Source organism: Heptranchias perlo, chromosome 3 (genome assembly GCF_035084215.1).
Source record: "Heptranchias perlo isolate sHepPer1 chromosome 3, sHepPer1.hap1, whole genome shotgun sequence".
NCBI classification, from domain to species: Eukaryota; Metazoa; Chordata; class Chondrichthyes; order Hexanchiformes; family Hexanchidae; genus Heptranchias; species Heptranchias perlo.
Genome location: NC_090327.1, coordinates 90709941 through 90722024, shown reverse-complemented (window position 1 = coordinate 90722024; position 12084 = coordinate 90709941). Strand labels below are relative to the sequence as shown.

Here is a 12084-nt window from a genome sequence, read left to right as displayed (position 1 = left end):
TGGAAAATGTTGGTCAGGTTTTTAAAACAAATGCCGCGGCTGAAATTCCTCGGCCATTCTGGCTGAATCCTGCAGTAACTTCAGTGGAAATCTGCTGGAATGGTTGCAAACTCAGGCTGTGAGGGGGCAAAATTTCTGGGATGACCTTGCCCTTTCACGGCAATTGACATTAGGTGGCTGGGGGCATAGTCTCCCTAAATCAGGAGCTCTGACCTCACAGGGATCTGCCACAACCTTGGAAGCCAGTAGGCTGAGTAAGCCAGTAAGCTGGCCTCGTCAAGGGTGTAAGTGGGCCCTACAGGAATGGGGGGGTGGGGGTTTAGTCAAGGCCAGAGATGGTCTCGACTCCCTCAGAATTCAGGTACATTTTTAATATCATTTATTTAACCGTTGCCCCTTTATAAAGGGGGCCACTGGGGTCATGCAAAATGTTATGCGGTAACCCCCCTAAAACAGGCTAGTTACACTGGACTGTCTGGTCTGTGGGGCAAGGCAGGTGCCTACGATGTGCCCCGCATGACATGGGCATTCCCTGGGCACTGCTATTAGGTATCCTCCCCTGACACCACATGCTCCAGTGGGGTCAGCGCTGGAGGACAGCATTAGGTCCAAGCCCAATTTAAGTGCCAGCATCATGGTCCATGGAATTTTAGGGCCTTTGCCTCCAATCTCATGGAAAATGGACAGTTGGAACTAGCATCAACTGCCGTTTGCAGAAGGGTGTTCCAAACTTCTACCACCCTTTTGCGTGTAAACCGTTTCTTAACTTAACTCCTGCAAGTCCTGGCTCTAATTTTTAGGCTGTGTCCCCTAGTTCTAGTATTCAAGTATAGGAGACCTCCAAAAACAGATATAAATGTATCAGCAGCCAGAAGGAATAATCCAGCAACTAACCTTTAACTCCTGCATGATCCCTTTAAATACCACTGGTGAGGGGTCCTCCATGTTGTTTTCTACCTGTTCAGCTGTGCGAGGTTAAGACAGTACGTTAGCTGAAGCGTTGAGCTCTAAAATTATATCTTTTCCTTTAAATCAGTGTTGCACACCGATTTACCGCATAGTCTCCCTTCTTTACATGGTGACGGTGTTCGTTACCTGCGCGTGCGCAAATGCCTTTACTCAGATGGCGTCCAGCGCACCTCACGCTAGAAGTGTGCGTGCGCATTCCAGATGCCATTTTGGTCCTTAGGAGGTCGTGTAGTGCCCACAAAACGGGCGCTACACAGCCCAATTTATAGCTCCACATCAATGCATGTATCATTACATATAATAGGGAAACTCAGCAATAGGCAGCAATTACTGCCAACTCGCTCCAATTTAAATAATATCGCTATGGAGCATTGAGCGCTATGAACGTGCAGGGTGATGGTTATTTACAAATTAATACTATTTGGGCAATAAGTTCACTGCCAACCAAAAAAAAATACATTCAAAAGCACTGATGTGCGAAGTATAGTAGAAATAACTGTTGTTTCACCTTTCACCCCTGGACTGAAAGTATCCTTCTCTCTTTGGTTGTTGAGGCGCTATACTACAATTTCAATTCAGTTCCCATTATCAGTCTAATATCCAGGGAACATAAATTCATCCATTGGAATTCACTGCACAATTTGCTGTTGCTATTAATGGCATGAAAAACAGCAGGATGAAATATTTTCATTTTGTTAAAAAGAGTTATTCTTTCTCCAGTTTTTCTACATTTACTGCTTGTGCTTGCTGTATTAGACAGAACTAAAATAGAAAATATGAAAAACAATCGATTCTGTTACACATGTGCTGGTTACCAAAGTCTCTTAGAAAAAAGTAAAATATGTATTTTTGAAGTGCAGTTGAAATAAAAACCTGTTGTATTGAATTGTATTTCATTTGTATTGAATAACTATAATTCCATATATTTTTTTATTTAGGAGAGTCCCTCCCTTTGAGTTCAGGTAACCAGATCACAATCAAGTTTATCTCAGTTGGCCCAATAACAGCCAGAGGATTTCATTTTGTTTATCAAGGTAGGTTGACAAGTTGTAGGATTGGCACAATTAAAATGCAAAAGAGGAAATTTACCAAAATACAACTCCAGGAAAAAAAAGCCACTTTATTTAACAAAACACGGAGATCTTAGATCATTATTCCAACAGTAAAAATTTTTTTAAAAAGTCTTGTTGGGAAGAGAGTCCAGTACTTCTACCAAGCAAATTTAGGATTGATGTTAGGAAGAATTTCTTCACACTAAGAGTAATCAACACTTGGTATAGACTTCCAGGGAGAGTAATAGAGGAGAGCCTGTTGGTTGCCATGATGGGAGATCTGTCTTTCTGATGGATGAGCTAAGATGGGTGAAACAGCCTTCCTCATCTCTACTTATTTAATAATCTTGTGACTATCATGCCAGAGGGTTGTGGATTTGCCTTTCTTCACTAAGCTAGTTTGACCAGTTCTCAGCTTGGTCACTGGATAACGCACTCCAGCAGAGCAGAATATTTAACTGATGATGGCAGTCCTTTGACACGTTGATCATGACTGTCCTGTTGAATTGAAGCAAGAAGTGTGGTAGCTAGAGTTGTAATGTAAGATTTTAAAAGGTAATGATTGAAATTGCTTCCCTAATCATAGGAGGAATATTACACTATTGTCCTTACGATGGCACAGAAGCAAACAACAAGAAGATTCTGGTTGTCAGGAATTTTAATTTACAAGGAAAGATTATTGGCTTCTTTTCTTCAGGAAAAGAGGAAGCTTGGAGGTGACTGAACTGAAGTTTCCAATTATGAAGTGAATAGGCAAAACTGTTCCAGATTGAATTGTTCAACAACCAGGGAACATGAGTAAAATTTAGGAAATCAGGAATTAGAAGGGCAGTCAGGTGAAACTTTTTCATCGAGAAGGTAATAGAATTTGAAATAAATTGCAGGGAATCCCATTAAAGTGGGCAGTAGAAATGGCCTTTAGAAATGTTTCTGGAGAGGAATTGAGGGATATGGGATAGGGGGGATGTTTTCCACTTTTGGAAACCCAGGTGTTAAAATAAACAAAGAAAAGGTGAGACTAATGGTAATGAATAGAATGCCGATTACTTCAGTTTTCCGCTGGGTGAGTTTGCTGTGCATAATTTTGATAGTCATTAGTGGAAACTTGGCTAATCAAGCCTGGATTCCAATAATACTGATTCCTTGACTCTTGGGTGGCTTAACAGTCATTTAAAAAATCAAGTACTAGCCAAGGACATTAACCCAGCTATGAAGAGAGGAAAACTAGGAATTTAAGCGAACAGCAAATTTGTACAACTTGTTTCACTGACCTGGCCAATTCTGAATTTTGATTTATAGATTTATGTGTGTAATCAAGTTCTGAAATCGGAAACAAAGAACAAATGTTAGAAATTATGTGCATTGTATTTAGAACTATATTTTAATTATTTTTTTGGCTAGTTCTAGCATGCTTTGTTCTTGTAATTTCTTATTTCAAAATCGAAACCTCAAGATTTTCAATTTCCCATGAGGGAGAATAAAATATACAGCTGAATGTGCATCAGGACTTTTCAACAGTTTATTGCTCTTCTGTTTAAAAAGTGTCCTTGGGCTTAACACTGCTCAGCTGATTAGAAGTGCCACTGGCTGCAGCAGACTGTTTAAAAGCCCAGTGTAATTGGTAGGGTGGACAGCTAGTCTCCAATAGAACCTGCACTCCCTGGCCACCAATAACAATTCTTAATCAAAAGCAAAATACTGCGGATGCTGGAAATCTGAAATAAAAACAGAAAATGCTGGAGAAGCTCAGCAAATGAGGCAGCATCTGTGGAGAAAGAAACAGAGTTAACGTTTCAGCTCGATGACCGTTCGTCAGAACTGTTCTTTTGTCACAACAGTTCTTAACTATTTATTGCAACAACTACAGCAAAATCCATGTTGAGCAGAAACTCCGTCAAAGAGTTTAGTTGCTCCTACCCTTGAATTATCTCCAGCTCAGTAGGTGAGGTAATTCCTATCTGGTCATTTTCATTTTCCCCATTGGAACACTGTTGCATCTTTCTCTAAAAGCTCATTAACAGGGTTTTAACAAGCAACAGCAGAATTTTCAACAAAAAAAAATTGCTAACAATGTCACTCCCCTTTTTTTGGATGGTAAACAGGCTGTAGCACCAAAAAGCAAAATAAACTGGTGATTTCAACTTATCTCCCGGTTTCTCACCTGTTTTAACGCCCACCTTTGTGATTGTTGCAGTTAAACAATAGCAGAAAGCATCCCCCAATGGTGAGTCGGTGGGGTTGATGCTGTTCTTAATAATTCTCATGTTCTAATCATTAGAATAATTGATGTATTATTTGGACAAACTTTGTAAGCCAATTCTTTGGAAGCCAACACTAGTACAGTATTCTATAATTTTGCACCCGTAGCATTTTATGGATCGAGAGAATTTGTACATCCCAATCGAACTCTGAGAAAATCACATTTATTAACTTTAATTTAACGCAATGAATTAAATGTCCCATAGATCTGTGTAGTTGCATAATTGCATCTATAATGTTCAACGCCACAGAATTGTAGAATAATTTTTACATATTTTGAAACTTTAAACCTATCTTCAGTTTTGAAATGTTTCTTTTTTTTACAATAACCTCTGACAATGTAATTATTCTCTTGGAATATATTTAGCTGTGCCAAGGACCAGTGCAACCCAGTGCAGCTCAGTACCTGAGCCAAGGTTTGGGAGAAGAATTGGGAATGATTTTGCAGCTGGCTCCGTGGTTCTGTTTGAATGCAGTCCTGGCTACATTCTCCAGGGTTCACCAGGGATTAGATGTGCTTCAGTACCAAATGCTTTAGCTCAGTGGAACGACTCTCTGCCCACGTGCATTGGTGAGTAGTGACAAAAGAAGTATTAAATGAGCAGGCTACAAGGAGATGCATAAACATGGACAATATTTCTTTACATTTTCAATTTGTACACCTGATCTAAATAGGTGTGGATAATTAAACATTTGCTTAATTGAGGTTTTTAAATAATTTGATGCTATTGTGATTACTCTCATTTGTTATCCTGCACGTACTGACAAATAGGCCCAAGTTCATAACAAAAACAACTTTCATTTGTAATGTAGAAAATGAGAAGACAAATACCATGCCAATGAATGAGAAATTAGATGGGGTGACCAAAAGTTTGGTTAAAGAGGTGAGTTTTAAGGAGGTTCTAAAAGCAGAAGAAGGATGTAAAGAGGAAGAGGGGTTTGGGGAATGAATTCCCGAGAATAGGACCTCGGCAAATGAAGGCACGGCCATCAATGATGAGGTAAAAGGAGGGTTGAATGAATGAGAGGCCAGATTTGAAGGAACAGAGAATTTGCGGGGGGTGGCGGGGGTATGCGGTGATATGGTTCTAGGGCTGGAGGAGGTTACAGAAATAGTGAGGCTAAGGCCATTAAGAAATTTAACACAAGGATGAGAGTTTTAAATTTGAGACATTGTTGGACCAAAGGCCAATGGGCAAGTGGGATTGATGCAGGAAAGGAGATGGACAATGGAGTTTTGGATGAGCTGAAATTTACGTAGCGTGGGAGGCCAGCCAGGATTGCTTTTGAGTTTCAAAGTGATGAAGGCATGAATGGGGATTTCAGTAGCAGGTGTCTATGTTGGAGGTAGGTAGTCTTTGGGATGGAGAGGATATGAGGTTAGATGCTCAGCTTGGGTATGAAAGGCACGCTGAAGTTGTGTACAGTCTGGTTTAGCTGAGACAGTTGCTGAGGAGAAGTATGGAGTTAGTGCGAGGATATAACAACATAAGAACATAAGAAATAGGAGCAGGAGTAGGCCATACGGCCCCTCAAGCCTGCTCCGCCATTCAATCAGATCATGGATGATCTTTAACCTCAACTCCACTTTCCTGCCGATCCCTATTTCTGTTGATTCCCCTAGAGTCCAAAAATCTATCTATCTCAGCCTTGAATATGTTCAACGACTCAGCATCCACAGCCCTCTGGGGTAGAGAATTCCAAAGATGCACAACCCTCTGAGTGAAGAAATGCCTCCTCATCTCAGCTTTGGTCTGTTCTTGGCACACATGATGCAGTTTTTCAATAATATGGCAAAAATGTGGCCTTGTTTCTTGTATTGATTGTGGGTTTATGGAATGTGACTAATGGTTTGATTTATCATTTCCTGGCTTTCAAGTGAGGACAAGAGATCCTTATATTAACAGCTTCCATTATTAATCGTTTTTTCTGCATGTGTAGATAACAGAAATGTTGTGAATGCAATCTACGTCCGTGGCTAACTAAATAAGTATTAGATTAAAAGAAGAGGCTTATAATGTTGCTGCGAAGAGTAGTAAGCCTGAAGATTGGGAGAATTTTAGAAGCCAGCAAAGGATGACCAAAAAATTGATAAAGAGAGAGAAAATAGAATATGAGAGTAATCTAGCAAGAAATATAAAAACAGATTGTAAGAGCTTCCACAAGTATGTAAATAGGAAATGAGCAGCCTGAAACAGGAGAAATCATAATGGGGAATAAGGAAATGGCAAAGACATTAAACAAATATTTTGTATCTGTCTTCACAGCAGAGAGCACAAAAAACATAGCAGAAATAATGGGGAACCATGGGTCTAATGAGAGTGAGGAACTTAAAGTAATTAATACTAGTAAAGAAAAAGTACTGGATAAATCAATTGGACAAAAAGCCAACAAATCCCCTGGACCTGATGGCCTACACCCTAGGGTTCTAAAAGAGGTGGCTGCAGAGATAGTGGATGCATTGGTTTTGATCTTCCAAAATTCCCTAGATTCTAGAACAATCCCAGTGGATTGGAAGGTAGCAAATGTAACCCTGCTATTCAAGAAAGGAGGGAGAGAGAAAACAGGGAACTACAGGCCCATTAGCCTGACGTCAGTCGTTGGGAAAATGCTGGAATCCATTATTAAGGACGTAGTAATGGGGCACTTAGAAAATCATAATATGATTCGGCAGAATCAACACGGTTTTATGAAAGAGAAATCATGTTTGACAAATCTATTAGAGTTTTTTGAGGATGTAACTAGCTGGGTAGATAAAGGGGAACCAATAAGGTGCCACACAAGAGGTTGTTACACAAGATAAGGGGCTATAAATTGGGCACGTAGTACCTGTTTTGTAAGCGCTACACGGCCTCCTAAGGATCCAAAATGGCATCTGGAATGCGCGCGCTCACTTCTAGCATGACGTGCGCCAGGCGCCATCTTGGTCAAGGCATTTGCGCAAGCGCAAATAACGAACGCTGGCAGCATGTGAAGTACAGAGAATATGTGGTAGATCAGTGATCGCTGATTTAAAGGGATAGATGCGATTTTGGAACTCAACGCTCCAGCCAATGCACTATCTTAACCTCGCACAGCTGAACAGGTCGTAGATAGCATGGAGGATCCCCCCACCAGAGTTATTTAAAGGGATCATGCAGGATTCACAGTTAGTTGCTGGATTATTGCTTCTGGCTGCTGATGCATTAGTAACTGTACAGGAGGTGTCCTATACTTGAATACTAGGACTAGGGGACATAGCCTAAAAATTAGATCCAGGACTTGCAAGAGTGAAGTTAGGAAATGCTTCTACATGCAAAGGGTGGTAGAAGTTTGGAACCCTCTTCTGCAAATGGCAGTTGATGCAAGCTCAATTGTTAATTTTAAACTGAGATTGATAGATTTTTGTTAACCAAAGGTAATAAGGGATATGGGACTAAGGCAGGTATATGGAGTTAGGTCACAGATCAACCTTGATCTCATAGAATGACGCAACAGGCTCGATGGGCTAAATGGCCTACTCCTATTCCTATGTTCCGAGAACAAAGTTTCAATACTCTACAGGGAGTGGGCTGGCTGGCTGACAGGCAACAGCATGGCCACTGGCGGACTGGCAGGGGTGGGACAGGAATGCTTTCATCCTGAGAGAGGACAGCAGGTTCATTTTCCATGGAGCCACTGCCACATGCTGCCTCCTGTTTTGCGACACCTTCTCCTGCAAGAAAGCAGGACGTGTGTCAGTGAGTGTCCTGCAGGATGTTTGGGTGAAGTGCCCGTCATGATGGAATAACTGCCAGTTTGTGACCTGTGAGTTGTGGGTGTGCGGCTTGCAACAGTGGTATTATGTGAAGGTAAGAGGAAGCATCTGATTGGAAAAGTTGCATACTGATGGAACGAGTTTGTTGGTATGTGGGTGATGAGGGGTGTAGTGCGTGGAGCTGTGGATGCGGTTAGTGGTGCAGTTGGGAGGAGATGCCACTTGACGGTTGACCTCACTCACCTTGACCACTTGTGTCAAAGCATTGAACTTCTTCCTGTACTGCCTCCATGTTCGTGGTGCTATGCGCCTGGCATTGACTTTGTCCCCTACTGCCTCCCACTGCTTCTTGAGCATATGTTTGGAGGGCCTCTACCCCGCTGCAGATATAGAATGTTCCTCCTTCTCTCCACCTCTTGCACCAAGGTCTCTGGTGCATCATCAGAGAACCTTGGTGCACACTCTCTCGCAGGCCTGGTACAAACTCAGATCGGCAGATTGGTGAGGTCAGGCATGCAGATTGGAGGATGTGGGATTTAGTAGTGCGCAACCTTTATCAATGTTTTAATATAACTCAACTGTTTGTAAACATAGGGACGGGACCTGCATCTATGTTTTACATGTGTGATGTCTGATCTCTGTTCAGACTCTGTGCAGACCCGTATCTTATGTTTTGCAAATAAGAGGTACAGGCTCCCTTAAAGAGGTGTAGGATGCCCTTACGTGGTGCTAGCCACTCGTGCAGTATTGCCCCCCCCCCCCCACCTTGTTGGTGAGCAGCCACCCAACAGCGCAGCTTGGCCTGGTTGCTTGCAGATATTAAGTAAATCATAGAGTCATAGAGTTACACAGCACGGATCGAGGCCCTTCGGCCCATCGTGTCCGCGCCGGCCATCAAGCCCTGTCTACTCTAATCCCATATTCCAGCATTTGGTCCGTAGCCTTGTATGCTATGGCATTTCAAGTGCTCATCCAAATGCTTCTTGAATGTTGTGAGGGTTCCTGCCTCCACAACCCTTTCAGACAGTGAGTTCCAGACTCCAACCACCCTCTGGGTGAAAAAGTTCTTTCTCAAATCCCCTCTAAACCTCCCGCCTTTTACCTTGAATCTATGTCCCCTTGTTATAGAACCCTCAACTAAGGGAAAAAGCTCCTTAGTATCCATCCTATCTGTGCCCCTCATAATTTTGTACACCTCAATCATGTCCCCCCTCAGCCTCCTCTGCTCCAAGGAAAACAAACCCAATCTTCCCAGTCTCTCTTCATAGCTGAAGCGCTCCAGCCCTGGTAACATCCTGGTGAATCTCCTCTGCACCATCTCCAAAGCGATCACATCCTTCCTGTAGTGTGGCGACCAGAACTGCACACAGTACTCCAGCTGTGGCCTAACCAGTGTTTTATACAGCTCCATCATAACCTCCTTGCTCTTATATTCTATGCCTCGGCTAATAAAGGCAAGTATCCCATATGCCTTCTTTACCACCTTATCTACCTGTTCCGCCGCCTTCAGGGATCTGTGAACTTGCACACCAAGATCCCTCTGACCCTCTGTCTTGCCTAGGGTCCTCCCATTCATTGTGTATTCCCTTGCCTTGTTAGTCCCTCCAAAGTGCATCACCTCGCACTTTTCCGGGTTAAATTCCATTTGCCACTGTTCCGCCCATCTGACCAACCCATCTATATCGTCCTGCAGACTGAGGCTATCCTCCTCGCTATTTACCACCCTACCAATTTTTGTATCATCAGCGAACTTACTGATCATACCTTTTACATTCATATCCAAGTCATTAATGTAGACCACAAACAGCAAGGGACCCAGCACCGATCCCTGTGGTACCCCACTGGCCACAGGCTTCCAGTCACAAAAACAACCTTCGACCATCACCCTCTGCCTTCTGCCACTAAGCCAGTTTTGTATCCAAAGTGCCAAGGCACCCTGGATTCCATGGGCTCGTACCTTCTTGACCAGTCTCCTGTGGGGGACTTTATCGAAGGCCTTACTGAAATCCATGTATACCACATGCACTGCGTTACCCTCATCCACACGCCTAGTCACCCCCTCAAAAAATTCAATCAAATTAGTCAAATGACCAGGCAGCACGAATTACATGTGCTGCCTGCATCTCAAAGACCGGGAGTGGGTTAATTGTGCACCGCGACCCCTGCGCCCGGATTCGAGGGTTATCGAATTTAATCCCCAAAGACTCATGGTGTTAAGGGTAATAAATTAGCATGGATAGAGGATTGGTTAAAGGACAGAAAACAAAGAGCAGGAATAAATGGGTCATTTTCAGGTTGACAGGCTGTAATTAGTGGGGTGCTGCAAGGATCAGTGCTTGGGCCTCAGCTGTTTACAATCTATATAATAACTTAGACGAATGGACCGAGTGTAATGTATCCAAGTTTGCTGACGATACAAAGATAGGTGAGAAAGGAAGCTGTGAGGAGGACACAAAGGGCTCAATTTTGAAATGGTGGCGGGTTGGCAGCGGGCAGGGGGGGTGCGGTGAAAGTGCGTGTGGCATACATTAGGGTCATTGGGTGTTGCTTGGATTGGTGAAGTATTGGAGGTGGAGTACCCGAGGGGTCAGTGCTGGGCCCACTTTTGTTCTCTGTATATATAGTTGATTTGGAATTTGGCATAGGATTATATTTTCAAAACTTGCTGACAACACAAAAGTAGGAGATGTGGCAGTGAGGAGCACTGTAAAAGAATTCATAAGACATAGGCAGGCTAGCGGAATGGTCAACAACGTGGCAGATGCAATTTAATATGGATAAATGTGAGGTAATGCATATTAGGGGAAAACAAGGAATGGGAGTATACACTTATGGAAAGACACAGAAGGATGTCAATGAACAGAGTTTTCAAATCTAGACAGAACTAAAGTTTTCAAATCGCTTCAAGGTCTCGCTCCTCCCTAACTCTGTAACCTCCTCCATCCCTACAATCCTCAGAGATCTCTGCGCTCCTCTAATTCTTGCCTCTTGCGCACCCCCGATTTTCATCGCTCCACCATTGTTGACCACAATTTCAGCTGCCTAGGCTCTAAGCTCTTAAATTCCATCCCTAAACCTCTCCGCCTCTCCACCTCCCTCTCCTCCTTTAAGACACTCCTTAAAACCTACCTCTTTGACCGAGTTTTTGGTCAAATGTCTTAATATCTATGTGGCTTGGTGTCAGATTTTGTTTGATAACGCTTCTGTGAAGCACCTTGGGACGTTTTACTACGTTAAAGGCGCTTTATAAATGCAAGTTGTTGCTGTTGTTGTTAAGGGAACTGGCCTCAGCATGCCAAGTTCATCTGACCTCAATGCATCAAACTGAATTTGTTCAGCCAAAGTTATTATAGGGGAAACACAAGTTTCGTGGTGGGTGTCAGTTCAGATTTCTTGATGATTGTCAACACCTGACTTTTCATTAGCAATTCAAACTGAGCAGTCTAAAATCCACTTAAAGACCTACTGGAGCTGAGCAGCTTTCTGGAGCTTTGGCTCTTCAGAATGGTGGAACATTCACTGCCAATTTTAAATCATTATGCAAGGATGTCCCCTCTCGGTAAATTCAATCAGTTATACGGGAGGTGGATTCCACTGCATGCCTTCCAAGAATACCTACAGGAAGTCTGCTTACGAATGAAATTGTTTGAAAATCTCAGATAAATAATGTTTCAGTGTCTCCTTACTGCTCCAAAGCATCAATCATTTAAAGTACTATTACATATCCAAGTGTTTATTTAAGCAGTGATCTATAGTTTATCTCTGTAATCCTGGACTACTTACATTATTCATATCAAAAATAAAGCTGGGCATTGTAGCCTGTGTGGAGATACACTTCTATTGCTTTCAATTTGCACACCATTATTACTTTGTATTCAACAGAGTAATCAGGTGAAGCTTTCCAGCAGCGTTCCAATGATGTATTGATCACCAGTGACCATGATGCAACATTCCATTGATTTTCCATAAACGCTGAAGGAAAGGGGAATAATGTCAGGACTAAAGAAGTGCCTTCAATGTGTTGTTTGCAATATGTTTTCCTCATATTTGAAACAACTTTTCCAAAAA

The 12084-nt window shown here is 42.5% G+C and overlaps 1 protein-coding gene across 1 annotated transcript in view; it reads left to right on the top strand.

Moving 5' to 3' along the window:
* Positions 1-12084, top strand: part of csmd3b (CUB and Sushi multiple domains 3b) — a 1733930-nt gene that overhangs the window by 1516508 nt on the left and 205338 nt on the right. Inside the window, exons 33-34 of the mRNA XM_067976258.1 lie at positions 1908-2003; positions 4648-4851. Of these exons, the coding sequence (XP_067832359.1) occupies positions 1908-2003; positions 4648-4851 (300 nt within the window). The remainder of the gene's footprint in view (positions 1-1907; positions 2004-4647; positions 4852-12084) is intronic.